The sequence below is a fragment of the Daldinia vernicosa genome, assembly GCF_022497035.1.
Source record: "Daldinia vernicosa strain CBS 139.73 unplaced genomic scaffold F5Y00scaffold_1, whole genome shotgun sequence".
NCBI classification, from domain to species: domain Eukaryota; kingdom Fungi; phylum Ascomycota; class Sordariomycetes; order Xylariales; family Hypoxylaceae; genus Daldinia; species Daldinia vernicosa.
This window is the reverse complement of record NW_025953917.1, coordinates 819,993-847,569: the sequence shown is the minus strand read 5'-3', so window position 1 is coordinate 847,569 and position 27,577 is coordinate 819,993. Positions and strand designations below refer to the sequence as shown.

Genomic DNA, 27,577 nt, shown 5'->3' with positions numbered 1-27,577 from the left:
AGTCCAAGACATAACGTGGTGGATAGGAATGTTTCGCTATGGAATAGAGTAGTAGTTATGCGGAATTAAGGGGACTAGGGTTGCAGTGTGATCCGATGGAACGTATCAAATTTCGGTGACAAAGTTCTCGTGAGGTATTGCTTTGCCTGCCTTTGGTGCGGGGACTCCGTCCAGTATTAGAAGAATGTCGGACTGAACCGGGAAACCAATCATAGACCGCATCAAGACTAGGAGCTCTCTATATTGAATATAAGTAGGTAGTCGATATTTTATTTAATTCTTCTTCTTGTCTCGGGAATATCATCTTCTTGTCTCATATGTACTATTCTTCTTAGAAGAGCCTTCAAGATGGAGGGCATTCGATTGGTTATTCTCTATTTGGCAGTCCCAAGTTTCCTATTCTCCGTCCTGCGCCAAATACTCTCTTGGATAAAACGGGATAATGGATCAAGCAAAACTATTCCTGGGCCTCAGCAATTCCCTATTGTTGGGAGGGTCCACGATCTTGATAGGTTTTGCATGTGGAAGAAGTTCAAGGAATGGGCTGATATCTACGGTCCGATATACAGGACAAGTATGCTGGGCCAGCAATTCATTATAATATCGGACCAGAAGATCGCAGAAGAGCTTCTTGTTAAACGAGGCCACATTTATTCTGGGCGCCCTCAGATTCGGGCTCTCTTTGACCACAAGACTGGGCCTGGCTATGTTGCATTAATGGACCGACATGGTATAGTACTCTCTATCGTTGGCCATACCATCAGGTGCTAACTTGTCAATCTAAAGAAACTTGGACTCGTCAACGGAAATGGGTCCACGCCGCAATGGCAGATTTCCATCGATCCCATTTCTTTGGAGTCATCGAGACTGAGGTTAAAAGATACCTGGCAATGCTCCTCCTCGATCCAGCAAAGTTCCATGCTAATTCGCGGGAGCACTGTGGGCGCATAATGAGCCGCCTGGCTTGGGACGATGCCTCACAGGGTAAGGAAAATGGTGATAGTGCTGATCGTACCCTGACACAGATGTCTGTGTCAGGTCCCATCGTCAACACGGTAACACCCCTGTGGGCAATACCCTGGGCATTAAACCCATGGAAGAAGTCCGAAAGAGCACGTGAAGACGAGCAGCGAGCCTGGTGGCTTAACTCTTTCCATACAGCAAAGAGAAGATATCTCCATGGCGAACTACCCAAAGACACGTGGGCAAGCCGGTACTTCACGGGTCTTCAGGAGCAGGGTAACATCGATCTAGAGCAGACTCCCCAGGAAGAGGAATTCGCAAGCTGTATGCTCGGATTCCAAAACCTCGTAGGTGTCGTGACGATCAGCGGGCCAATGCTGTTCTTCCTAATGGCGATGCTGCTGCACCCTGAATGGCAGAAGAAAGCTCAGGAGGAAATAGACAGGGTTTGCGGCGATCGCATGCCAACCACAGGGGACATGGCCGAGTTGCCTATAGTTAGAGCATGTCTGAAAGAGACACTCCGATGGAGATCTGGCGTTCCTCTCGGTAAGCTCCCGACTCTTACTGTCGAAAATACATAGGTTTACTCACATTCTTACAGGAGTACCCCATCAAGCGGAGCAGGACGATGTGTTCAGGGGCGAGAAGATCACGAAAGGCACGATAGTTATGGCATGCGAGTGGTGAGTATTTTTGCAAGACTCCGATGAATAAACGAGCTATTTGGTTGATCTGACTTCGTTCTTCAAGGAGCATGAACCGTGTCCCCGAGCAATACCCAGATCCTGAAAACTTTCACCCCGAGCGTTACTTGGAGAAAGAATGGCCGACCTACCAAGAGCCACTCTCACGATACCCAAACCTTCGAGAAGGGAAGGGGATGCACACCTTCGGATTTGGCCGTAGGACATGTCTTGGCCAACACATCGCAGATGATGAGATGTTCGTCTCGGGGGCCGGTGTCCTCTGGGCCTTTAATCTGAGCAGGAAGAAGTCTCCTACGACAGGCAAGGACATCGAGTTTGACAGCGAGGCCACCAACGCCCACGTCATCTTGGAGCCGCTACCATTCCCCTGCGATTTCCAACCTCGAAGTACCGAGAGAACAGCGCAGATCCTAGCGGGGTATGCCGAAGTTAGAGACCAACTAAGAACGTAAATAAGTACCTACCTAATGCTAGATACATTAGATTTTAATAAGAACATAACGGGTATATATGATGGGAAGATATAATCTGGGATCCAGGTAGAACTCTAAATTATACCATTGTCTTTGCTCTGAAAAACTGCTTCTTATTTCTATTGCGGTAAATGTTACTAAACTTGGGCATTGAGAAGGACCAATCACGCATATCACGCTGGTTAACATATATGCTCTGATTGGATTGGGTTGGATTTGGACGTATTATACCTTTTTGGCGAATGAAATATAATGGAATATTTCATATCCACTCTCTGGCATATGGATTATTATACATACCTACCTCATACCTACCTCCTAGGGAGGTATACGTTGATGGTGTGCTATGCAAGGGGCATGACGTGCTTCCAGCTTTAGCCTAACTCGGGCTCTTCCGCCAACTTGGTGACGCCCGTCCGGCCCTATGGTAGATGAGATCCGGAGCGGGAGATTGCGACGTGCCTAGTCGCCTGTATCTAGGTACGTTTTCAAGATTTCTTTTCTTCAGTCGGTCTCGCTCGACGAACTTTTATCTCCATCGGCTGTCGCGCGGTTATCTCAGATCGGATTTTTTGAGTTGGAAGAGACACAATGGCGAGCGACAATAAATCCAGCCCCTTAATTAATGAAAGGACGAGACTATTAACAACCGATTCATCTAGTAACGAGTCTCATGATGAGGATTTCAATGGTTCCTACAGCAGCAGCCCTATAGAAAATTCTTCGCCTCCGTCGGTATATGGTACTTCGGCTCGACCTGATGAAGAACAATGTGACCAGGAGATAACTACCAGCGAATCTTCCCGGAGGACTTACAGCAATAGATTTATTTCTAGAGTTGTACTTGCTCTACTAGTCGGTGAGCTAAGGACATATAATTGAAAGTCTTATCAATTTGTTAACATCTTCCTCGCAGGGGTATTTACGGCAAGTGCAGATGCCTCACTGGTGATAGCAACGCACCCCGTCATTGCCTCTGAGTTCAACGATCTTGAGAACTCTACATGGTTGTTCATTAGCTTCTTACTAGCGGGCGCCGCAACTCAGTCGCTTGTAAGCTCGTAACTACCACAATGAGAGCTGGGAACCTGACTGCGGAATCTTAGTATGGAAAGTTAAGCGATATATATGGCCGCAAACCTGTCCTGTTGACTTCATATGCTCTTTTTGCTATTGGATCGTAAGTTAACTCCTAAGATTTCTTGTAAAGGGGGGGGACTCAACTAACTGTCTCTAGTGCTTTAATGTAAGGTTTCTAGCATTCATACCTATACATCAGTGGATATAGGCTCACTATATGTGCATATAGCGGTATTGGCCAGTCGATGTGGCAAGTAATAGTCGGCCGTGTGATTTCTGGCTCCGGAGGGGCTGGCATAATGTCATTGGCCGCAGTAATTATCACTGGTACGTGTTGAAACCTTGCACGACTAGAGATGACTATTATGTCGAAGCTTACCATGATATAGACTTGGCCCCTCTAAGAGATGTGGCTTCATGGCAGAGTTACCTCAATGTAGTGGCTACTGTTGGTCGAAGTTTGGGTGGCCCTACGGGAGGCTTTCTCGCTGATACGATTGGATGGAGATGGTGAGTTTATGAAATAGCCCCGTGTGAGCAGGTGAATTAAGGCTTACAATGATGTTAAGGTCATTCTTAGGACAAGCGCCGATATTCTTATTAGCCATGGCCCTTTGCTGGATGATACTTCCTAACTTAACAATCGAACAGAACAAAATGAATGCTGAAACCACAAAGAGTCGACTCGCTAGGATAGACTTTCTAGGTGCTGGCCTTTTGGGTGGCGGCCTCTTAGCTATCCTCTTACCCCTGAGAATTGCCGGGCAAAAGGTACCATGGGGGAGCCCAGTCGTTCTATCGCTATTTACACTTGGAATTTTCCTGCTAGTGCTATTTACCATCGCGGAAATGCGATGGGCGAAGGAACCTATTTTCCCGTTGAGATTGTTGAAGAATCGAGACGTGGTTTTCAGCTACCTTATCAGTATGTAAACATCAAAAGTCCCCCCTCTTTTTTTGACACTGACTTACGTTATTATAGTGGTTTTGCAAACTGCCGCGCAAGTTGGGGTATGTCACCCGAATCCAAGTCGAGGCCCCTATGAAGTTAAGATGACTTACACGAATAGATGATGGTCGCTGTTCCTCTTTATTTTCAGGTTACAGAAAGGTCTTCAAGCACAGTTGCTGGAGCCCACCTTATGCCAGCCGTCATTGGCAATACCATTGGAGGTCTCCTGACTGGCGCATGGATAAGGAGGTTAGTAGTCTTACCAGGACATCTACCCCCGCCATTATCCCCTTAATAATAACTAACGGCCGACGATATCGTAGGACCGGGTACTTCAAAGCGCCACTGATATTCGCAGGAATTATCTCGTTCATTTGCTATGGACTTTTGATACTTAGGTGGAATGGTAGAACAAACTGGGTAGAATCGTTATATATTTTTCCTGGGTAAGTAGGATTGCGCTATGTATAGGAGGGTCTGCTTACTGACGGGTTCATAGTGGTTTTGGTACTGGTATCTCAGCAAATGCGGTTTTTGTTGCTCTCCAAGCGGCGATAAACCCCGTAGACAAGGCCGTGGCAGCATCAGGCTTATATCTTTCATTACCCATCGGGTCAATCCTAGGCATGGCGGCCTGCAACGCGGTAATGCAGGTAACGATGCCTGTAGATTTGGCGTCAAGGCTGCGCAAACTTGGTATAGAAAGAACGGAGGCTGAACAGGTGATTGATACTGCGATACCCCGTTGAATAAGGAGTACTAACAAGTTGGGTAAGATTATCAAGCAAGCTACTGCGCGGATCGATTATCTGGATGAGGCGCCACCGCGAATAGCCAAGGCAGTTTCGCAGGCTTACGTTCGCGGACTTGAGTTTAGCCATGGTGAGAAACTACCAGAAACTACCTCTAACCGAGATGAATTCTTACTTCAACTACTAACTAATGTGAATTAGGAGTTTCTTTGTTCTGTGCTATACTTGCCATAATCTGTGCGTTATTTATGAGGAATAGAAAACTACATTAATATGAGGTACTCAAAGAGGTACGGTTAGATATTGTGTACAAAGTACAGGGCTGTGTTATGGAGTGAAGGTGAAGGTGAAGCTCTAAAGTGCTAAAGGCAATAAAAGGAGATCTGTCAGATATTACTAATAGAATAGAATCTATTGATAAATAACCTTTTAGTGGTATAGCGGTTTGTTCGATAAGATCCTAGTATGACGTCGGTGTGGGGAGCAGAACAGCGTCAAAATAAGTGCCGATTTTGTAAGTACTAACATACCACCAGTCTCACTCTTTTATCCACATAACTCAGCGAAATACTCGAGAATATCTTTATGACTTCTATTAAAATAAAATTCAGAGCCTAGTTCATATTAGTATGATTTTTTGTAATTATTTTGCTCAATATATTCCGAAAGAACCTTTTATGAAAGTATTCCCTTTGTTAGGCACTTATTTTGATGCCGTTCTCGGGAGGCCTTTTTACACTAAATTCTTTTTAAACTAAATTCTTTTTAAACCCCCCACTTATAGCTGCCATGCCACCTACACAGCCACGGTCATAGCAGTAGCAAAGACCTATCTCGTACTACCAAGACCACCTGCGCATCCCATATCTTTCTAAGTTTAGTGAACATCACAAGGTCTAAACTGGTTGGTTGAGACGATGGAAAGTTGCCTTAATGTGGCAGTGCCTCAATTACGGTACTCTACCTGTACACATATAAGCTGTAGGAGACCCAGAGAAAACGATCCCGATCAACCTTTTTAAGCTACGAATCTATCATAGGTTCTTAGGTATAATACAGTACAAAACATCTGCCACCATGACTTCCATTACAAGCAAGATCAGGGAATCAATCCCTCGCAACATCGAACTCCTAGCTATTCTCACCGAGACAGATCACGCACAGCCAGCTCTAGAACAGCAGAAACGCTATGTTGATGACCTCAACAATGAACTCTCTGCTGTCCGGAAGCGCATCGCCGTACTTGATAAACAGCGAGCTAAAGAGTTTAAGGAGCATAAGAGATATCGCGACTCCGTTATGAAACGTTTTGCATACCGCGTGAGCGGCAAGACCGAGAAATTCGAAGCCAAGGCTGAGAAAGAAGAGAAAGAATATTTCGCTGTTTTACAGCAAGGACAACAGGCTAAAGAGATGGAAGAGCATCTCAGACAGATGCGGTCCAAGGCCTTAGAGGTCCAGAGTGATTTAGAGGCCGAAACGAGTCGCCATATAGAAGCCCAGCAGCAACTTGACAATCTTTATGACAGTATTTTCCAGGGACCAACACCAGCATTTCCAGATGAAGATCGCTTAGAAGAGAATGCCCGGAATACTTTACAATCCTACCAAAACATTCGCATGGTGGTAGAGGCGGAGCATCATGTTGTGCATCTCTTAACAGAAGCCCAAGAGCGGATCGTCAGGGCGCTCAATTACACCGAAGAAGCCCTTGACCATAGCCGAATGGATATGTTTGGTGGCGGGACGCTGACCGATATGATGGAGCGTAACGCATTGGATAAAGCTGAAAGTCAAGTCGGTCAGATGCTATCACTCGTGCGACAAGCACAGCACGCGTCGCAAAATGTGCAAGGTCTACCAGCCGTCGAAATTGCACACAGTGATCTATTAGGTGATGTATTCTTCGACAACGTATTTAGCGACATGGCTTTCCACGAAAAGATCAAGGATTCCCGTGCAAGTCTTCATCGAGCCCACGATAGCCTACGCAACCAACTAGCCCTGGCCAAATCAAGAAAACAAGAAGCCGAGCAAGAGTTGCATATGCGCGCCGAGTCACTGAAAAGGGCTAGAGAAGAACTGCAAAATGCAAGGCAAGCCATTTTTGAACGTGTCGATAATAATAATATTGGCGAGCCTGCATTTACTATGGATCAACCTCCCCCATATCAAATAGGGGCCTGAGATACTACGATACCCCCACCTATGTAAAATGCAAATAGAGCAATAATTTTACTAGGATACGGATGTCAATCTTATGTGAACAACAAATTCAAATTCAAATTGGCTATCAGAACGCTGCAATATTTAACTCGAATGATCGACTAAGCCGCTAGGCTTATTCAACTAACAATACACCATCGCCTCTTCCCTCACTAGGTAATAGATTCGTGGATACAACACAATTGAACGAGTCGGGAAACCAATTTACAATTTCCACCATTTTTCGAAATCGTAACCACGTCTTTAGGAACGCCGCGGGCGTTTCTTGGACTTAAACTCGGCTTTCTTAGTTGTCGCGGACATGGCCTCGGCCTTCTTTTTAAGCAGATGACTATCATCGATGTTTCCGATGATGACATTTTCTTCGTCGACCATTTCGCGATTCATATGTGCAAGGAACTTTTCTTGCTCCTCAAAAAATGCCTTAAGCTTGCGTGTGGCTACCTTGCGACCGGCGCTATTAGCCTCACGTAACTCTTTCAACTGCTGGCGGATGCGCTCCTCTAGTATCTCAAGACGGTACTCGCTGAACTGGTTGTACAGCTCCAGAAGGTTGGAAATAGGTCTCACTGTTGTCAAAACCGTGTCGTCGCGTACTGTTGGGCATCGCGGCCGGAACGAAGTCACCATGCTTATACGCTCCGCCGTGCCGAGTGCTCGTAGCGCTTGGTGTTCGATATACCGACCCTGGAGTACTACTGCGCATCCCTATATCAATCAAAAGTTAGCGGCCGCATCCAAAGAGGTTTATAGAAACCGTATGAGGGACAGAGATAAGGGGTTTGGGTTGAGAAGATCTTACCATCTGTGGACCTCGTACTTTCATAATATCTCCTGTGCCAGTACGAAGCGCCGTCTCGCCACCAATCATTGTCGTGCAGTCGCTGAGCATAGTCACGCATACAAAGGGGTAGCTATCAGTGTGCCAATCTACTATGGGTTTATCGTCCTCCCAGGGACAGCCCGCGATACCCTCGTCATCTTCGTACTGGGCACGATCGCTGAACGCCCGGAGTTCCTCCTGCTTCTCCTCCTCGGTCTTAACCGAAATATTGATATGACCGATTTCAAGGTCCATCTCCGTCACCAGGTCGATACCTGCGACTTTGGAGATGATTTCTAGCGTTTTTGGGCTCTTCCACACATCGTATACGAAAGGTGCATACCTGATTGAATGATTGAGTTAGTCAAACACGTGTGCTTCAGTTGGTCTGGATTAAGCATGCTAGACTTACTTATTCGCGAAACCCCTAAGTTGACACTGTGCTAAGTTGCTAGAGTATTGGCAGTTACTGAGGACCTCATGGCTCAAGACCTCTTTCCTCATCCTCATCACAGCTTCTTCTGTGAATAGAGGGAAGGGTTCTGATACAGCAACCGGAGATACTCCTGCGTCCTCATCGAAGCCCAGCTCTTTCATGGTATATACCTTCGGGGGCTCCTTAAATGAGAGGTGTCGTGCAGGGTTGAAATCATCATTTCCAAGTTGTGACAGATCAGGAGTCTTGATTATCGGGATCCAGCTTCGTTTAGCATCAGCTGAGGCTGGCATTACTGCTGCAGTTGCCATGTTGGATATATATGAATAGGTACCTAGGTGCCTAGCAGATGATTGAATTGGATCGGTACAAAGCCTTCTACTGCAGGCGAGATATATGTAGGTCCCAAGTCGAAGACAAATATTGCTTGCTCAACAATGAGATCTGGCAGATGTCTTCATAGCCGTCATTTATCATCGTGATGCCTGCCCAGGGTCCGTCCCGTCCGTCCCGTCCTTATCTCCAAGGCCTTTGCTCTAATCAATAGTTCACTCCATCTCGCCGATAACAAAGCTACGGGACCCCGGGAACTGCGTCGCAGGAATCATCTATGACGAATCTAGTTGAAGATTGGGTATTGCGATGATAGATAGGCAAGGCATGAGTTTGCCTGTCGCCCGGCACGTTAACGTCCCCGAGATAAAGCAGCACCCAGTGGAACCGGCGACGGGGAGGTGCTATTCCCCCTCCTTGTGTTATGTATTTCTCCAATCAGCAAGTTAGTTCTGGACTCTATCTCGATAGGAAATATTTGCCTGCCTACGTGGTTGGGTCTGGTGAAGGAATTCCGAATTATCAACCTGAAAGGTGTGGAGGGGCAATCCTAGCGTTACCGGACGTAACTAAAGCGGCATCCAAACCAGAATGCGATGCCACCTGAGAAAGGAAGAGCCGCGATGTGCAACCCGATACATGTCAGGAATAAAATAAAGAAACCGAATCCCGAAAGTCGTTTCGCATGAGCTTTCACAATTTCGGGTTTTAAAAGTAGGGCCTGGGTAAGTTACGGGGTTTACCTACTGAAGGGTAATATCTCTTCATACATATCGTCTAACTATACTGTTTCGTATATATAGGTAGATATGATATATTCTCGGTTGACTATCAATAGTCATTTAAGACCATGTATATATTTCTATAAATACGGTATACCTGCCAAACCTACCTTATGTTTCACGACAGGACCATCCCCATACCTATGGTGGGTTTCACAAATAACCAGCCAGCAGCCAGACTCGAATCTTATTAATAGACATGTCATAAACACTAACCCGATCAGAAACCGGCAATCAAGCCTCCTGCGTTCCCCGGCCTTAACCCCAGTATTGTTTGTGTAGCCCACCTAGCCATCATGTCTCCATGTCTCTATGCGACGTTATCTCCGTTGGTATAATTTGGAACACAGTACGACACCCGATAACGGAGATAAAGGAATGCGCCCAGAGCAGTGCGGTGTCTTGATACCTGCGGCTGGACCTTGCTTATCGTGCGGATCTGTCTGGAAGCTGGTTGATGATCCCCAGATGAATCTCCCTTTCTCCGCTGATCTATCAGGAAAATGTGATGGTCTGCAGTGATGCCTCGTCGTTTTCTTTTACGTCGCGCAATTTCGTACCGCTATTGTGATTGGTCGAGTCTTTGAAATGCGGAGGAATTTCCACGAATTCTTATAGGTCATTTCGCGTCAGTGGCGGAACATGTACCGAATTCGTTGCATAAAAGAACTCCAAGGACTACTGTTCGTAACAATACAACAACTTCTCGTTTGGGTAGGAATATTCTCTCGTGGGCATCTGACTAATCCTAGCTAATGTAGTCTATAAACCGGCGTCCCAATACCATGCTATGACTTTTGCCTCCAAGTCTAGGTACTGGTAACGCTTATTTAGTATTTCGTCTGGGCATCCGTAAGTAGTAAAGTATCTAGACAGATAAACATAGGAGGTAGGTAGGGATGCTACCAGATAACGACGCGTCCAAAATCTATAAACTTCTATATCTTTATTTAACTAAACCTATTTTACTCACTGAACCATCCTAGCCGAATCTCTACGATTATCACAGGGAACTCTATACAGTTTAGACAACAACACACCGTTCCAAGTGGGGATACTAACATGTGTAATAGTAAAGACATGTTCGATAATTCTCGGGAACTTGATTGGTTCCCAAACTATATATACGTCCCTTCAGCCTAACCTAGTGACTGACCTGTCACGCTTAACGTTCCCTTGCATATTGATATCTATCTCTATACATCTAACGAATGAAGATATACCGGCAGGGTATTGGTATGCGAGATGAAACGCCTGGAGCTTCACTACCTATAGTCACTTGATGAGTTGCGGAAATATTCGCCCCTGCACGATGCATCCTATCGAGAATACGACCATCCCCGATGTTGATATGATTTCTGATTTCGAGGGTAGGACCGCGCGTAATTTGCCGGATTAAGTTGCTGCCAATAAGAGACAGCCGTCTTGCTGTACAGATATCTTACACGTGGAGAGGTTAGTTTGCTATAGAGCAAGTTCATTAACACTAGAGGAAGGAAGCTGTGGAGCTTAACGTATTTGACGTCCTTTCTATATACTCTTAGCTATCCAGGTAGACCATTCCTCCGTGATAGGCGAGCCGAGTTCGTAGTAAGAATACCTAGGTCGGTAGTCACTTGATATTATATAAAGTGAGAAGAACTATTATGGTTAGGTGTCAAGCACACTATCCTTCGGAGTAGCTAGCTCCCCATGTTTGTCTCAATCCAGTCCCACATCTTTATCACCCTCTCATAGTTGAGTGGCTTCATGTCCCTCATAGTCTGGGATAACCGCAAACTCGAGGTGACATCGAATTTTGAGGGCTTTAGAGTTCTAGATATATCAACCACGGAAGAGTATCTCCGCTTCCACAGCCCAACGAGGGCCTGGGCTGGGTGATCTTCTCGTATCCCGCCGGATTTTATGTCCAGCCGCTCTAACCACTGTTCTGCCTGCAGTATTTCAAACGAGGAATGCCCCGGTGCCCGTGAGATCCAGTGGAGCAGCTGATTCCACGAGGGCGATTTATGAAAATTCAAAACGTGATATACGGGTGTCTTCGATTGAGTGGATAACTTGGCGGTGTAATCCGATAGTTAGTACAATATCTGATACTATTCTGGCCGCTTGGTCCACAGGTAGCCAGTCAACAATTTCATTCGGTAAATCCGGCAGACACTCGTTCGGCGACCCATTTCGACCTAGAATAACCGAGTGGTGACGCGTGTGATGGATCCAATGAAACCTCCTCTGTGATAGTTGCGGATGGATTGGCACTTACTGCTGCCGTTGAGCTGATAAAGAAGAATCTTGCCTTGCTCGATAATGCTGCAGTTATAACATCGTGAGCCCCTCTTATGTGATTCTCAAACTCTACTGAGTTGAGTGGAAGACTAAAATTGACCGACCACGCCGTATGGATGTAGATAGTCGATTCAGCTACAATGCTTATCCACTCATCATCAGATAGGCCAAGATGTAATTCAGACAATTGGCAAAGAAGACAGACAGTTTTTTCTTCCAAGGCTTCCGCGTTGCCCGGCTCATATAGACCTGATAGCTTACGTTTCCGTAGTGCCCTCGTCAAGAGCTCCCGACATATGGGCTCGCTTTCGCCCCTGAGCAAGCAGTGCATCTTGCCGAACCTATTATTATGACATAATTCAGATAGTATATGCGACCCAAGCATGCCAGTAGCGCCGGTAAGTACCACGACCTCTCTATTTTCTCGGATTAAGTCGACGTTATGAGTCTCGAAATGGTCGTGTCTCTCTATAAGCTCTCGCATCAACTTCCATTCATCAACGTCCCTACAAGAATCGCGAAACTTGCCACCATTGCGTATCCGAATCAGCTCCTCTGCCAAAGCCTGAACATTCCCGCTATCGTAAATGAGACTCTCGGGCAGCTTGATGGATGTGTCGGATAGGATACTGGATTGGATAAGCTTCTTAATTTGAATGCACATGATTGAATCGACTAGAGGACAAATTTAGGTTATGAAATGCCGTTGGGTAACATAAATATGTAGATTGCAGTGCAGCAATCAATCGGGATGGTGCCCCTAGGCGCCTCGGAGTCCTGGGAGTAAAAACGGGGTGGTCTAGTTGGAAGCACCGGGCTTCCTACCCCTTTGGGGACTTGCCATTTTCAGGTTTTTCGCGGAGGGGGCCTGTTCGAACCGGCGGATAACGGGCTCCAGCCGACTTTTTGCACTTTTTATCCTTTTGTTGGCAGGTGGCCCACGTTATCATCGTGAGTCACGGTGATAGATAGCATCAAGGGAAGGAACGAGGCCCCTAGGGCCCACAGGGCCGATTTATATAAACAGACGTGGTCCCGTAATCTTTCTAGACTCCCTGCTGAAAGATATCCCGATGCGGTCGTATTTCACGGCCTACGACCTGAGTAAACAGGTCAAGTAAGGTGCGGAGAATATCCACATCTGAAATACTCTGTATCTTCGTTGTCCTGCTCTTATCGGTTGAATACGCGTCGGCGATGACATCGGAGTAACGACTCTCAGCTTGGCGCCTTAGTGTAGTCCCCTTGCTGCTTTTTGAGAGTGGTTCTTCCCCCTTTTCTGATTCAATGGGAATCAACATTGATTTTAGCAGACTATGATATCGCCATGCGTTGGGTATGTAAGGGTGTGGTTCGAATAAGTCCGCAGTGGCGTAGGAACCGTCATCACGATTTGTCTTCTCTATCAGGGGCCCCCATTGACTCTGAACTATCAGCTTTGGAACACCCGATGATGTGCCCGATGTATGTCGTAGAAAAGCTACATCGGATTCCTTTCTACCGAACACATTCTTGTCATGAACTCCACCATCGAGAGTAAGCTTAAGAAAAGCTCGGGAAAATAGAGGGTGTTGGTTAGAAAACGCCCCTAAAGTCTTTGCACCCCTTGTCTTACCAAAGCTATGTATGTGCGAGTAAGGTATTTACACTGTCTAATCTACCTAACACAATAGCGGTGTATATCGCTGTAAATTTAGTGGCAAGCCACCTAGATTCAGTGGCCCTAGCACTATCCAACCTTCAGTTTAGCATGTATTGTTCCCCTGCCACCAAGGCGATAGATTCATAGAATTGTCATCAGCCAATACACCCGGTAAAGGAATAACGCTGGTAGCGGATCCCAAACTTCAAAAGTTTCTTCTTTCCATAATAGCACATGAGAAATAAATTCAAGGACATTCGTTATAACGTGTCTATAGTTGTCCAATCCGATACTCTACCGAAATAGTGGGTGAAGAAAAAGGGTTACCAGATCATGTCCTATCCAATATCGTAGTTGCGCGTTTGTGGGCGGAAAGATTATCGATCCTTCAGTGCCAGCTAGAAGCTTTTTATCGGTCATTGAATCTATAGTACTCGTTCTTCTATTCCTTTGAACAAGGGTAAGGTAAGCTTGGACCGTCGCATAGGCCTCTGGACCATGTTGCCCGAACAAGACTACTGCGGTATGAGCACGAGGATTACATTCAATGGCATAAATGTTCCTCTTAAATCCTCGATCGCTTATATCTTCTTCGCTTGTCATAAAGTCGAAGCGGAAATATAGCTTTGCAATAATATCAAACTGCTCTCCTCTCTATCCCAGGGAACTACCCAAATATTAGGAGGTATTCATTTGGTTCCATCCTGACTTACACATCAGATATTACCAAATAGTATTCGCCATGTTTCGCGTTATATCTCTTTAACAAACCCGACTTCGACAACTCTGTCCATAGCGAGCCTCAGATTCGCGATCTTGGCGCGTGTGTTATCCCTGATCCAGAGAAACGTTGTCAGGATTATGCGCCGAAAGAATGACGCAGGATGATCTTTTATGCGCATTTGTTCCTTGCCGATGACATACATGACCTTGCTGGCGAAAGCCCGGTCAAGCCTACCGAGTTCATCCTTTATCGCATCGTCTCCGAGCGCAAGTACAGCCCTGTCCCTCTCGCTCGGACCATTCGCTTGAACATCTCTTCCAGAAGATACCCCGTGAGTTTCACCCGGTACCTGCCCCCCTATAACTTCGGTCTCTATTGATGGCGGACTTGTGTTATCATCATTGGCTTGATCGATAACGAAGTTTCGTACTTGCTCGTAAATCAGCGCTGCGAGGTCAGGCGTGATCACTTCGTCCATGAAGCCACTGCGGACCACCAGTCTGTAACAACCTGGAATAGCAGCTATACGCGAGATAGAATAACGCTCATTGGATGGAACAGTCGGTGTTTCCGCAGGATGCAGATGGAAGAAGATCATAGCATCTGGCACAGTCCCAAACTTGCTAACAAATTGGGTGAACACGGTTGGCGTTAGCACACCCGTCTTGTCGAAGAATATACCGAACCCTCTAATCCGACTCACAGCACCACTACCCCAACGGGGTCCGAGGACAAGGTCGCTATTAGGAGTAGAGTCCGTCCGGTGCAGGAGTTGCGCGGGACGGAACCGGTCTTCTGCCTCAGCCCGCCATTGATTTTCCTTGCCGAAGCGCCAGAGTAGAAAAATGCACGTAAGAATTCCCGAAATGGTAATCGTGAACCAGGCTCCATCAGGAACTTTGGTTAAAGCTGAGGAGAGGTATAGGCCGTCGACTGTAGCGAAGAAAAGCCACGGTATGAAGACAAGATAGGGGGACAATCCCCACACGATTAAACAGGCAAGGGTCACCATCGATGTATCGAAGAAGGTAACAAACATGACACAAACGCTAGTAACACGTTAGATTTTACCAGAAAGGGGGACATGTTCCAGAAGAATAGAAATCATGGGAACTCACCCATATGCGTTTCCAAGGCGGGTTGTGTTGGAATAAACGCAAGTAACAAGAATAGCTCCGCACATCAAGATCCAATTAACGAAGGGCACGTACAGTTGCCCATGGAACGTTTTCGATGTGTGGACTACTTTTACTTGCGGGCAATACGATAACTTCATTAACTGGCTAATGAGCTGGTAGAGTAGCTAACATTTAGCATAGTGTTGTTAATACATAGGTAGGTATAGATAAAAACTTATTTACCTGAAACACAGCTGTGATCATGGCTTGCGAAGCAACAATTGCTGCCAGGACGGCAACAATCAAGCTAGGATAAAGCATTCCCGGGGGCACGGCGTTATAAAAGGGGTTCGTATACGCATCGGGATGGACGCTGATATACGCAGCCTGGCCGACGTATGCTAAGAGGAGACAAGGGTAACACCAAGATAGCCAACTTATCTGGATGGCTCTCATGCTGAATGCACCGAGGTCTGCAAAGAGTGCCTCGACACCGGTGAAGGCCAGTAAAATACCGCCGAGCATTTTCCAAGCAGCCGTCTTCTTCTCCATGAAGAAGTGTATCGCAAAGTAGGGCGAGAAGGCCTTTAGCACCGAGTAGTCGTACATAACCAAGTTGTAAATGCCAAAACCAGCGTTGAATCCGAGCCACAGAATGACGATAGGGGCAAACGTGCTCGCTAACTTGGTAGTTCCGAGAGGTTGGATAAGGAAGAGCACAACTAGTATGCCGCATGATGTTCCGACGATGGTAGAGCTGCTTATGTTGGGACTCACCACCGAGAGACCCTGGATGGCTCCGAGAACAGACTGGGCGGGAGTAAGGACACCGTCAGCGATAACCATGGAAACGGCCAAGACGCCAGTGGTCTTTAGCAAACCGCGCAGGAACGTATTTTTCTCGATAGTCGAGCGTAATGTCCGATTGCTCGGGCGCATATCGTCCGTCTCGTGTCGTTCCATCTTCACGAGTCGCGCCTCTCGAGGATCGCGATCCGTGATATTAGCCTAGCGGCATTACATTAATAACGATACCTAGAATATCCCAAAGTATATATATAAACAACCAACTCACATATCGGGTGAGTAGTGAGTAGCAACTAAACGTGCCACCCTCTCCCTGGTTGTCGGCATGCAGCACGATTAACACATATTTCAGTGTAACCATGATAGTCAAAGACCAAAGCACCACAGAGAGGACCTGGAGGAGATCATCGTAGGACGGCTGGGAGGTGAAAGTACTCGAGAACACATATAGGGGACTATATTCTATGTTTTAGTGGCTCGTAACCTATCCAGGTAATTCACAGTAATAGGGGATTTCTATTACCTTGTTCCTATATCACCATAGATTACACCGATCGACTGGTATGACAGCCTTCATCAATGGAATTAGCTATCAACGCCAAAAACTAATTAAATTCATGATAATAAAACTAGTTACAATACCAGAGTAACGCTGTTCCCTTAAAGACTTGTTTCTTCCGACCATCGTCTTGGAGCCAGTCATCCTCGTCCTCGACATCGAGATGCTCACTCCGTCTCTCGTGAGACGCGCGAGAAGCGGTACGGCGCCTCCCGGGACCCCGAGACTGCGACAAGCTCCGCGTGCGGTAAACGCCGCCGAGATCCGGGGTGGGCTTAACAGACAAGTTGTCATCCGCGACAATTGTGATCTTGGGCGCTGCCATGTTGAACAATCGGCATTACTACTAATACGAGAACACACACCAAAGGTAGGTAGTTTCGAGTATGTAAAGTTTCTTTAGGGTAGGTAGGTAGGTACATAGCACTACGTCTTTAGATTTTTCGGTGTGGTCTAATGCAAGATATAAGAGGGCAAACAAATCCGGTCGACCTACATAGACCGATGTCCACCGCCCCTCTAAAAGTCATAGATCCTGCATAGGTGAATTAATCTACCTATCATCCTACTACCTAGATAGTCATCATACACGATAAGATGACAAAAAGCAGCGTGGGGAGGTCCCTGGTCTTGCTTTCTATGTATGCACGTAGAAGCCAACAACATACATAGAAAGGACGCTGCTTACTTATTTCGGAGGCTGACCCAATGGAAGATAAATGACAGGTCAACCCCGGAAGGGTGCGAAATGCAAGATGCATTCCATATTAAACACCTACATAAGCCTGAGAGATGTTCGATGATACTTAGGTAGAGAAAGACCTAGGTATCTGGATCAACTGGTATACTTCAACTAGTTCGTACCTAATCAATACACAATTTCTAGGAGCTGTTAAAGTAGGTAATAGTCTACAAGAAGCGTTAATCCTGAACCTGAGAACAAGACATGAACGTACCTAGCCATAACTTCCCAACCTGACACCGCATTTTCTACTCGTCACTTGATAAGCATACCCACGAATCGATATGTGGGGGACGGTATGACAAGCAGGACAAAAGCTCCGGCGAATTGGAAACATGATATCCTTATCTTGACCTAGCCTCATGGTAAAGAGCAACAGTAATCGAATCCGGACTTGGAGGGTTCGTGGGAAGAGAGCTTAGTGGTTGCCGGTGTTACATTACAGGGCAGCAAAGATCTCCGATAGGAACGAGGAAAAATAAATATCTCATGCCGATAGTATGCGATGCGGCAACGCTCTTTAACATCTGGGTTTGCGGTGTTCATACAATAATAAATAGTATAACTATCCCGAAAGTATGCGGATATGCGTCCAACTTCTAAATCAGGCAGCTGTAGATAGGTATATATTGTGCAGCACATTACGGATTATGTGAATAGTAAGTAGATAGCTCTAGGTATTTAGCAAATCGACATGTGCGGTCTTAAAGTAAAGCATCGAAACTTGGTCTATCTAATTTTTCGCCTTTTCCCCAGGTTGAACCTTTTTTGTCTTTCTCCATGTCAATATGCGGTGATATAGTAGAAAACCGAGATTAACTTTTCAGAGCCTTTCGTCGTCGGACAATACTCCCACTTGGGTACGGCATCACTTCCGACTTTTGAATTAATCTAATTGGTCGATCGTCTCCCCGTTCTTCTGTGCACCGTTTGTCTCACCAGTCACTTTGATTCCGTCTTCACGGCCGACGGCGAAACACCAATTAAACTCATCCTTGACCTTTCCGGACTGGATACCCTTGAGCTGGGTCAATAGCTTTAGGCAAATCGGACCCGCATCTTCATCAGCATCGGGGATATATGTCACCTTTTCTGATCCCGCTTCTGTTGACAGACGACTGTGCTCTCCAGTGGTAGATGAAATGGATTCCGGTGAGGCGGGGTCGAAACGTCTGGTGATGGACCGTATCGGTACCAGGGCGGCAGCAGTACCCGCGGCCATGACCTCGGAGAATTTCGGCAACTCCGTGTATTTAATCTAGAGCCAAGTCAGCAAAGATGCACTCAATATTTTCTCTCTACTCCCAACGGAACTCACGGATCTTTTCTCTACTTTCCATCCAAAGCTGCGACCAATATCTGTGATGCTATCCGCCGTCACACTCTGGATCACGTTCTTCGAATCAGGTACCACGAGTGTCACATCCTCCCCATTCACGACGGCACCGATGAAACCACTTGTGCTGAATTCATCGACTTCCGAATGCGTTGCGCTATCAAGGTGAAGCGTAATGCCATACCCCTCGGCTCTCGCCTTGTCGCTCCACCTCAACACGGGTGCATAGTTGCCTCCGACCTTTGCGCTTCCTGTTCCGTTGGGAGCTGCACGATCGAACTCATCTAGGATAAGAGCATTGACGGGATGTGTGCCGTGATACACACCAGTCGGTAGAACATAGACGCAGAATGTGTATTCTTCGGGTGGGCTCAGTCCCAACTGCGCGCTAGAGCCATAGATCTGCGGTCGGATATACATGGCGGCGCCTGTCTCGTGGGGCGGGACGTACTCGGCATTGAGAGAAACGGCGGCTTTAACGGCTTCGACGAACAGATCCGTAGGAACGGGAGGGACCGAGATGAATTCGGCAGAGTGCTGCATCCGGACGGCGTTACGATCGGGTCGGAAGATCTGAATATCATCCGATGGAGTGCGGAAAGCCTTGAGGCCCTCATAGGCTTGTTGGCCGTAGTTTAGGGCGGGCGCCATACCGTGGATACGGATATAAGGATCGGTCACGAATTGAAGGGGAGACCATTTTCCAGTCTTCTGTGAGTAATGCGATTCAATGTGTCCGTTCACTAATAGAAGTAAGAAGTTGGTTAGTTAGGTATGTTCCTCTTGCGCATCCATATTATCCAGAAGCAGCGGTATAAGCAGCAGAGTATAGACTAACCTTCGCGAACTCGAAAGCCGACATTGGACCAGTCAATGGTGTTGACTGGTGGGGGTGGGAATGAAGCCATTGTCAGGTAATAAGTAATTGGCGTCGACACTGCTTTGTTAAGACTTCAATTACTTCCAATCTCGTCCTAATCCTCGATTTCCGTCCTGGTATGATACGATTCAAATATGTTACCAAGCTGAGAATATGCGATCAGTTCATTGGTTCATGAACTTTTGGTGCTCATTCGAAATTTCGTGACTCTCGTAAGGGTCAGATTACCTCCGAAGATCGGACTCGCGGGGTTATTTGTCTATTTGTAACTTGCGGGGGGTCTGGACCCTGGACCCTGAATAATCAGGTACCTAAGTGGCTTAATCAGCGCCCTCCTCCTTTCGTCGTATGTATTAGCAGGAGCGATTTACAAGTTTGAAATATTTCACAGCAGGAGCATTCGAATTGCAGAACCGATGTTGAGGAAAGAGAAGTTTTCAATTCAATGAAGGCAGGAGTAACTCAGTTTACTGGGTAAAATTGCGGGTAAAACTGCATTCATTACCTCTTGGATGTGGCTTTGTCTCTTACGAATTCTTTTACTAGAATTGACTTCTTTGATGCTTAAGCCAGATCCTTTGACCTTCACCTAGCCCACAGAACCAGGGGACCTGTATACGAGATTGCTTTCAACCATTTCATTATCATCTTCCAAGAAGCCCTGTGCAGCATCCTTAGTTTCTCCTATTGCCATAAACCTAGGTATTTACCCCCTACCCCCCTCCCCCTAAGTTGACGCCATCCAAACAAAAACCAACAGGCGATAACGAACAATAGAGCTACTCAGATATCCAAGCTTCTCAGTAACATGGCGTCCTAGATACTGCTTGGCTCATGTGAATTCCCGATAATTCTCCCTTCATCGTAGGTAAGATCCTAGGTAAGAAACAGAAACCCAACGACACGTTGAGCTTCGTTATTTACTCCTCAACTCCAGAACATTTTCCGACATGGCACTTCGGCCTATCCCATAATAAATAGTAACTTCTCCTCCAAGCGCCCAGAGAGACAGAGGAGAAGGCTGATGCAACTAGTTGTGTGTACGCAGCCAGCTGCAAACGATCCAAACAGATCACCTCACTAATAACTTCGTGAGCCGTTCGACTTCCAAACTTTCGAGACTCATGAGATCAAGTTTACCTCTTTGTTTGGGTTTTCCTCGGTTTGACCTAATACACTAATAGCACATAGCCATGTTTCGTTTCGTTGTGTTTCGCAAGGGACCAGACTCGAGTCGGTTTAGTTAGGATATGAGCTTATAACCCATGTCCAGAACCAGCCCTCCGATTCAACCGTCGGCGGGGGACTCGGGGGGCTTGCGGATTCCATATTGTCGTTGCACAAACTTGGGATTTCCGATCTCTTTAGTTATCCCAAACCACCTAAGGTATGCTTTGTGGTTGTGCTCGTATCTCGTATCTCGTCCGTTTGTCTCGGTTCGGAAGCTTTTATACGTATACAATCATTAGATGGAGATTTGACCAAATGAAGTTCGAAATTCTGAAAGAAAGTATCTCTAGAGCCTAGCCTAAAGGGAAACAACCTATTCTTTATATACGCATTATTCAATAAGCATCAGTGATCGGCCAATTTAAGGATATACGCTCGTCGCTTGCGGAACTCCGGTTTTTATGGTTGGGGTAAGGCGGAGAAATCCGTCTGGTAAGCGACCATGTTAGAATTAGTTCTGGGTACGCATCGTGGACACCACCCCGCGATGTATGTATTCTCAACAAAATCGAACGACAGTGGAAACAAGCTATTAAGCACGGTGGTTTTATAAAGTTGGGCACGAGGTAGATCACCTTTTCTACCCAGGTGAATACATACCTACCTTACCTATACTATATAGCATGTATGTGTCAGTGTGTTGACGATGCTTACGCTTGGGACCAGATTTGCAACTATGAATGCCAACTGGATTATATCATATTTGTGTCTACTACGTACATCTTACATACGTGCTCTATATGACGGTGAATATCGTGCTGCCATTTCTAACTAGCACTCAATATCATTTAAGAAGTTGTCTCTACCACTTATTTACTTCCTATGGTTTACTCGACTAAACTTGCATGAGGTCTTGTGCGTTTGCGAGGCCGATGTAGGCCGACGTCGATCAACAACGCATCGGCGATTTCGTACCACTGGGTACCTCATTCTATCGGGGGTTGCACCCGTCGGGGATCCTACCGTTTGCCGTTGATGTATCCCGCATTATCATCCGGAGTTTCAGCATGCCGACAACCATCTCAACTCTATATAGCTACACTACCTACCCATATCGTTGGAACCTCATGCCACACCTCATGCCATCGTCGCGTCTTCGTGAACCTTACCTTACGCACACATCATTCTAGATCTAGGTCGGCACCTAATAAAACTACCACCATCGTCTGATTCTCATATACATGTGTGTCGTCAAATACTTCGGATATGCTTGGTGTTTCACCATCGCACTTCGCTACAGTACCTAGGTAATTATCAGATTACTTTCATCGCATCACCTAGTCGATCTGCTGATCCTGTATGAACATCGAGCCACTCACTATATGCACATGGCAGTTGTCGAATCATTAGACTAATATATAGATGGGAGTTTCCACTTCGAGCCACATTGTTAAAGTTATTTATGTTGCAGTTTAGGGTGTTATCAAAAGTCGTTGCACGAAACCTACCTACCTACCTACCCATAATGTAGGTAGTCATAAAATAAGGTATTCCATATATCGCGCTATCTTTCACATGTGCTGTTTATATCAAGTAGGTAATAAGAAAATAATTGATTACGACCTACCTCTGGAAGTTATGTTGGCTTTATAAAACTTGGTTAGAAGATAGAAGAATATTTTATGTGATAGGGTATGCTACTACCTAGTAGGAACTAGCAGCCTGGGAATATAGCAAAATAAATATACGCCGATGAGTTGTGATTCGTAGAGTTGACATTGTTCTACCAAATGCTAAAAATGGTTGCGACGATAGCTCGTCACAACCACTAACAATATGTACAGGGTAAGGTGAATGGCCCTATCCCCAATAGGTACCATCTAAATCCACCAGTAGTCATCAATCGTCATTAGCCTGCCCAAACGGTCCAGTATTATGTACGCAATTCTCCCCCATATGTATTACCAGCCCTCAGCGGAGCTGTATCCTTTTAAAATCCATCCCACCTTAAAAAACATCCCAGATCCCATGTACACCACCAAAATAACCCCCTCATGTCTAAGCGAGTTGTGATACAGTCCTAAAGGAATCGGCTTGGGAAAAGCAGAAAATCGTAATCGTAAAACCCCATACTCATCAACACCGCTCTAATGCGTGTCTCCCAGTTTTGTTACAAGGACTCTAATGAAAGCGAGTCTCTGTTGTGGCTATGAAAATGCGGATACGAATTATCATCCGTGGCCACCCAGGGGCTCTAAGCCATAATATACGCCAAAACCAGTATGTAAGCTCCAAGGTACTATGAGGCGCCTGCCACGGTGCTACCGAGCACGCCCGCTCTATGTATTGCAGAGGCCACAATCCTTTTTGTTTAAGAAAGTCCAGCAAGCTTTTGCAGCGTCACGAGAACACCTATGATGACTATTAGACTAGTTGCATGAAGGTTATGTTGGATGTTACTTACCGCTAACACCCTGCGTTAAAGTTGAGGTAGCTTCGGTATTCCGGCTCCCTATGCTTACCGTGATCACATCCTTTGTCACACTACTTCCTTTTAGACCGTTAGCCCACTTGTAAACCTTTTCGTCGTCGCGCCCATCGCCAATGACCATAAGGAAGTCAACCGGGCCATTTTGTGAGTACTGAGCATCCTTGTTCGCATCCTCGTAGACTTGGGCGGCGGCAGTCTCCTTGGTCCAGTCAATTGGCTCAACAACAACGCAGTTATCCAACTGCGTCGCATGAACGCGCTGCTCCTCACAGGATTCATTGATGTGTCCAGTCCAATCGCTTGCTTGTCGCTCAGCATTCGCATAGTCGTCAGCGTGCTTGTAGTGAAAGATCACCGAGCAATTGCGGTCTTCAATCTCCGATCCAGGGGTTCGCTCGAGATAGTACTGTAAGATCCCCCGAACTGATTTTTTCCATGTAGTAACCTTATCATGATCCGCGATTTCGGTCCACTTAGAGCTTCCAGCCTTCTTGATAAAGCAACCATTCTCGGCTATGAGGCCCAGGTTGGGAACCAAGCGGAAAAGGCGATCGAGCTCTTCTGGTCTACGTCCAGACATGACATAGATTGTGTTACGAGGATCTTCAACGAGGTCGTTTAACACGTCTAGGGTTCGCTGTAGAAATGTTAGCAATTGAACACGTCGTAAGAAGAGGAATAAATTCAACCAACCTGGGGATTCATGGGGATGATTTCATTCATCGGACCGTAGGGAATTAGTGTGCCTTCAAGGTCGAGGAAGAATAGCCGTTTTTGACTCTTGAAATACCGTTGCGCAAGGGTATTCAAGTTTAGTCGAGGAACAGATGTTTGGTCATGACGGTGCTGCTCTTCGTAGACCTGATCGAGAGTGCTTACGAATTTCGAGAACCAGTGGCTTCCGGTATGGTGGCTGACGATCTCACGAAGTGCTTCCCACCTCTCATCCTTCTCTTCGTCGGACATTTCAAGCGCCTGCTTGATGGCCTCGGAGCATTGTCGGTAGCTCCACGGGTTGACAGTCAACTCCTTACCCCCGAATAGCGACGAAGTTCCAGTGAACTCTGACAGAATCAAAGATCCATGCTTCCTGTCTGAATATTTTCCGTCTTGACAGACAATGAACTCGTGGGAAGTGAGGTTCATTCCCTCACGCTGGCTGGTAATCATGAGGGCGTCCGCAATTGTTAATAGCGCAAGATACTGGGGGTATGGAATATCTTGCTTCAAATACACAAGAGGCAGGTAGGCGAGGTTGGCCCAATTCGAGTTCACTCTAGTGACAATATCGCCGACAGCCGCGTCAAGGTCCGTCCTCTCGCCGGTAGATAAGGCAACTTGGATTAGAACAACCTTATCTCTCCACTGGGGGTTTTTGTTGAGGAACAGCTCATAAGAGAGGAGCTTCTGTCGAACGCCACGAACATGGTCCAGCTTATCACGGGCAACGATTATTTTCTTGTCCTTATAACGGTCTCTCATGATTGCTATCCATCTCATAACCTCCTCATCTTGACGATGGGCATTGAGGTTCATAGGGTCGATGCCTATGGCATTGTTCATCACATTGACGAACCGGTCTTCCAACTGAACACCATCGGGTGTCGCCTCTACAGAAAGGAGGCGGCTACACGTCTGAAGGAAATGGCGGGTATATTCGTGGATCTGGAAGCCGATCAGATTTGCGCCAAGCATCCCCTCGAGCAGCTGTTTCCGGACAGCTAGACATCGGAAGACCTCGGACGAGGGGAAGGCAACGTGCAGAAACAGGCCGATCTTCGCATCCGGGAGCTTCTTTCGAATCATTCCCGGCACCAGTAGGAGATGATAATCGTTTACCCATATCGTATCTCCCCGTTTCCAATTCTTGACTATCTTGTCCGCAAATGCTTGGTTAACGTTGACATAGAATTGCCACGAGTGGTCCTCGTATGCTTTGCTCTTTGGGTTATCAGGGATTTGGTAGTGGAAAACAGGCCAGAGAATTTGCTTGCAGAAATGCAAATAGTGTCCGTCGAAGTCCTTATCTGTGCAGAAAACGGGGTACATGTTAAATTCGGTTACCAGCCTGTCATTGATGTCCTCTTTCTGCTGCGTCCCCTCTAGAGCATCTGTAGGCATGCCCAACGTGCCCACCCATGAGTATTCTTCTGCGTTTCCATCACGGGCTGCGGCCTCGGCGGCGTTGCGAAGCCCGCCATTTCCTTGGTCTGCATTCACAATGCGCCAATTGGCGTGCGCAAAGACTCTGTCGTGACTGTCACTTCGGGTGGCCCGAGGTTGGAGAATTCCTTGGCGTCCAAGCTCCTTGGCCTTTTCCAAGGTCCTAGCGTGCTCTATCAAGGAAGCGGGAGGTGGTGAGTTCGCTCGGGACTTCGGCTGATTCGCCCGGCCGCCCCATTTCGGCGATTCTTTATCCGTCGGGGCCTTGATGAATTCCTCGTCATCCGAAACATTCAGAACACGCAAGCCATCTTCGTTTATAAAAAGGCCGTCGTCAAGGTAGGCCTCTTCCTCCTCGGGAGTTTGAGGAGGAGTAATGGCTGGATCGGGAAAGAGGCTGGTACGAAGCTCGAGAGGTGGTCGCTTTGATGCCTTTTTACTGTTCGGCTTTTGGCTAGGGCGCTCAGCAGCAGGAGGCGTGTGTGGCAGCTTAAAATAGACAGTTTTGGGAAGAAACCTAAAAATTGAATGTTAGATACCTGTCCAGGGGTACAATATCAATGTACAAAGGTGTATAAGTTAAATCGGCTTCCCTGCAGCCGACACGAATGAGGATTAATGGAAACCACGAGCTCGATAGCAGGTGAATGCACAATATCCAGAAATTGACGAGTTTGAAGAATATGTCATTGGAAAATTGAATTTAAAAAAAAGGCAACCAAACGGAAGCACTTACAGCGAAGCTAGGAAGATAGTCATCGTGAACGTAGGACGAGCGTGCTCGTGAAGTTGGTTTTAATACGGCCCAAGCTGCAATGCCGCTAGATTGGACACTTTAGATAGGGAAAGTTAACGCTGAAAAGCTGTAATAGCAAGCTCATAGGAAACTGGTTCCAATGTTTAGCTGGATATGTGCTTTCGGCGTTCCAAGGTCGAGGAATTGGTGTTGCTAGGATCACAAGCTAGAATTTGGATTTAATAAAAAAAAAGTTTGGAGATCGGATGTCCTTTAAGAATCGGGTGAATGCACGGCGGAGGGGAACGGGAGGCTTAGACGGATACTACCGGGAGAGGCTAGCGGGAAAAAAAGGTTATTGATCCAACATAGGTCAGGGTGACGCAAAATATATAAATTGCTAAAGAAGCGCGAGCAAGCAGCAAAACTGTTGGATCAAATTGATGTCACTGCTTGGGTATCTCTTAGATTTAGGTAGAAAATCGATTTGCGCTAGGAAGACGCCAGTAGGACTTGTAAGCCGCTAATAAAATATGTAACCAGTGACGTACTTGAAATGTAAAAAATGCCAAGGATACCAAAGGTACCTACATAGACCAAGTTTCAATACTGGAAGCACATAGATATGGAGCTTCCAACAGGGTTACTACCTTAATCAATATGTACAATACCTGCGTTGTTTAACGGGCCTTATTTTAGCGTACCTGCCGTCGAGTCCTTCTATTCCCTGCTGTTCTGCCGTTTGATAGTATATAAATAGGTACCTACCTTGTAAAGGAAAGAAAAGAGAAAAATAAAAAATTTTGGCGAGGGGGAGTTAAAATTCCCCACTGCGGTGTAACTTCTTCAAGAGCCATCTATGTATCATGGCAGCATGGGCCATGGCAAGGCTTCTGTGCGACCAAAAAAACTAGGGAATCCATGCGAATCACAGCCTTATGGGGGAGATCGAGGATATTCTAGCAGTTTCCCCTAGGTATTGTACCGAACCCAGCCCAGTTTTTTGACTTCGTTCTTTACCCAGGAGGTTTTGGTCCGAAGCTAACGCGTAAGTATACCATCCATGAGCTCGGCACTCCAATTTGGACTTAGCTGAGATAGGTGTATAGAATCCTTCCCTCCGGATTTTCATCGAGAGAGAATAATTTCAAAGGACGGAAGAGATGCAACAATCCTCTCACAGCCAGCTTACTTGTCCCGTAATTGTTACAGTTGCCGAACTCCCCGGTGGTTTCTATCTTGTTCCTGTCTCCACTTACGCAAAAAGTTCCGAAGTCTCAACGTCGCCCTTTAACTAACTAGGTATTCACTTATTCATTCCCGTCCCGTCATGGCTTACTGTCATCTTGTAAATTACGCTTGAGGGTCTGAGCACATTGTCATTTCGGGACGT

General features: G+C 46.4%; 9 protein-coding genes across 9 annotated transcripts; 3 read left to right on the top strand and 6 right to left on the bottom strand.

Moving 5' to 3' along the window:
• Positions 1-348: 348 nt before the first annotated feature.
• Positions 349-2,125, top strand: F5Y00DRAFT_250336 (cytochrome P450; the record flags this gene model as incomplete). Its single annotated transcript, XM_048009720.1, has 4 exons — positions 349-730; positions 787-1,512; positions 1,568-1,649; positions 1,717-2,125. 4 exons carry the CDS (start codon positions 349-351, stop codon positions 2,123-2,125), a joined length of 1,599 nt encoding a protein of 532 aa, XP_047870230.1.
• A 468-nt stretch (positions 2,126-2,593) lies between these two features.
• On the top strand, positions 2,594-5,363 carry F5Y00DRAFT_222780 (MFS general substrate transporter). Its single transcript, XM_048005776.1, has 13 exons — positions 2,594-3,005; positions 3,063-3,199; positions 3,253-3,326; positions 3,384-3,392; positions 3,456-3,553; positions 3,616-3,736; positions 3,796-4,151; positions 4,209-4,237; positions 4,297-4,427; positions 4,502-4,624; positions 4,678-4,900; positions 4,955-5,060; positions 5,132-5,363. Exons 1-13 carry the CDS (start codon positions 2,738-2,740, stop codon positions 5,200-5,202), a joined length of 1,746 nt encoding a protein of 581 aa, XP_047870229.1. The 5' UTR covers positions 2,594-2,737; the 3' UTR covers positions 5,203-5,363.
• A 539-nt stretch (positions 5,364-5,902) lies between these two features.
• F5Y00DRAFT_4879 (uncharacterized protein) lies at positions 5,903-7,307 on the top strand. The gene has a single exon (XM_048013725.1). It carries the CDS (start codon positions 6,008-6,010, stop codon positions 7,115-7,117), a length of 1,110 nt encoding a protein of 369 aa, XP_047870228.1. The 5' UTR covers positions 5,903-6,007; the 3' UTR covers positions 7,118-7,307.
• A 92-nt stretch (positions 7,308-7,399) lies between these two features.
• On the bottom strand, positions 7,400-8,958 carry F5Y00DRAFT_267509 (uncharacterized protein; the record flags this gene model as incomplete). Its single annotated transcript, XM_048012082.1, has 3 exons — positions 8,392-8,958; positions 7,959-8,322; positions 7,400-7,864 (listed from the first exon to the last, which is right to left on the bottom strand). The coding sequence occupies exons 1-3, from the start codon at positions 8,724-8,726 to the stop codon at positions 7,400-7,402; spliced, it is 1,164 nt and encodes a 387-aa protein (XP_047870227.1). The 5' UTR covers positions 8,727-8,958.
• A 2,092-nt stretch (positions 8,959-11,050) lies between these two features.
• F5Y00DRAFT_4856 (male sterility protein-domain-containing protein) lies at positions 11,051-12,605 on the bottom strand. The gene has a single exon (XM_048013717.1). It carries the CDS (start codon positions 12,478-12,480, stop codon positions 11,668-11,670), a length of 813 nt encoding a protein of 270 aa, XP_047870226.1. The 5' UTR covers positions 12,481-12,605; the 3' UTR covers positions 11,051-11,667.
• An 893-nt stretch (positions 12,606-13,498) lies between these two features.
• Positions 13,499-17,105, bottom strand: F5Y00DRAFT_222773 (potassium transporter). Its single transcript, XM_048005775.1, has 6 exons — positions 16,750-17,105; positions 16,631-16,678; positions 16,376-16,562; positions 15,544-16,308; positions 15,301-15,473; positions 13,499-15,231 (listed from the first exon to the last, which is right to left on the bottom strand). The coding sequence occupies exons 1-6, from the start codon at positions 16,989-16,991 to the stop codon at positions 14,211-14,213; spliced, it is 2,436 nt and encodes an 811-aa protein (XP_047870224.1). The 5' UTR covers positions 16,992-17,105; the 3' UTR covers positions 13,499-14,210.
• F5Y00DRAFT_4830 (uncharacterized protein) lies at positions 13,679-14,201 on the bottom strand. The gene has a single exon (XM_048013716.1). The coding sequence runs from the start codon at positions 14,059-14,061 to the stop codon at positions 13,753-13,755; it is 309 nt and encodes a 102-aa protein (XP_047870225.1). The 5' UTR covers positions 14,062-14,201; the 3' UTR covers positions 13,679-13,752.
• Positions 17,106-18,172: 1,067 nt separating the features above from the next.
• Positions 18,173-20,240, bottom strand: F5Y00DRAFT_4801 (branched-chain amino acid aminotransferase II). The gene is made up of 3 exons (XM_048013714.1): positions 19,583-20,240; positions 18,727-19,487; positions 18,173-18,666 (listed from the first exon to the last, which is right to left on the bottom strand). Exons 1-3 carry the CDS (start codon positions 19,650-19,652, stop codon positions 18,295-18,297), a joined length of 1,203 nt encoding a protein of 400 aa, XP_047870223.1. The 5' UTR covers positions 19,653-20,240; the 3' UTR covers positions 18,173-18,294.
• Positions 20,241-23,165: 2,925 nt separating this feature from the next.
• Positions 23,166-26,207, bottom strand: F5Y00DRAFT_250334 (glycosyltransferase family 20 protein; the record flags this gene model as incomplete). Its single annotated transcript, XM_048009719.1, has 4 exons — positions 23,166-23,206; positions 23,259-23,922; positions 23,979-25,965; positions 26,185-26,207. The coding sequence occupies 4 exons, from the start codon at positions 26,205-26,207 to the stop codon at positions 23,166-23,168; spliced, it is 2,715 nt and encodes a 904-aa protein (XP_047870222.1).
• Positions 26,208-27,577: the final 1,370 nt, after the last annotated feature.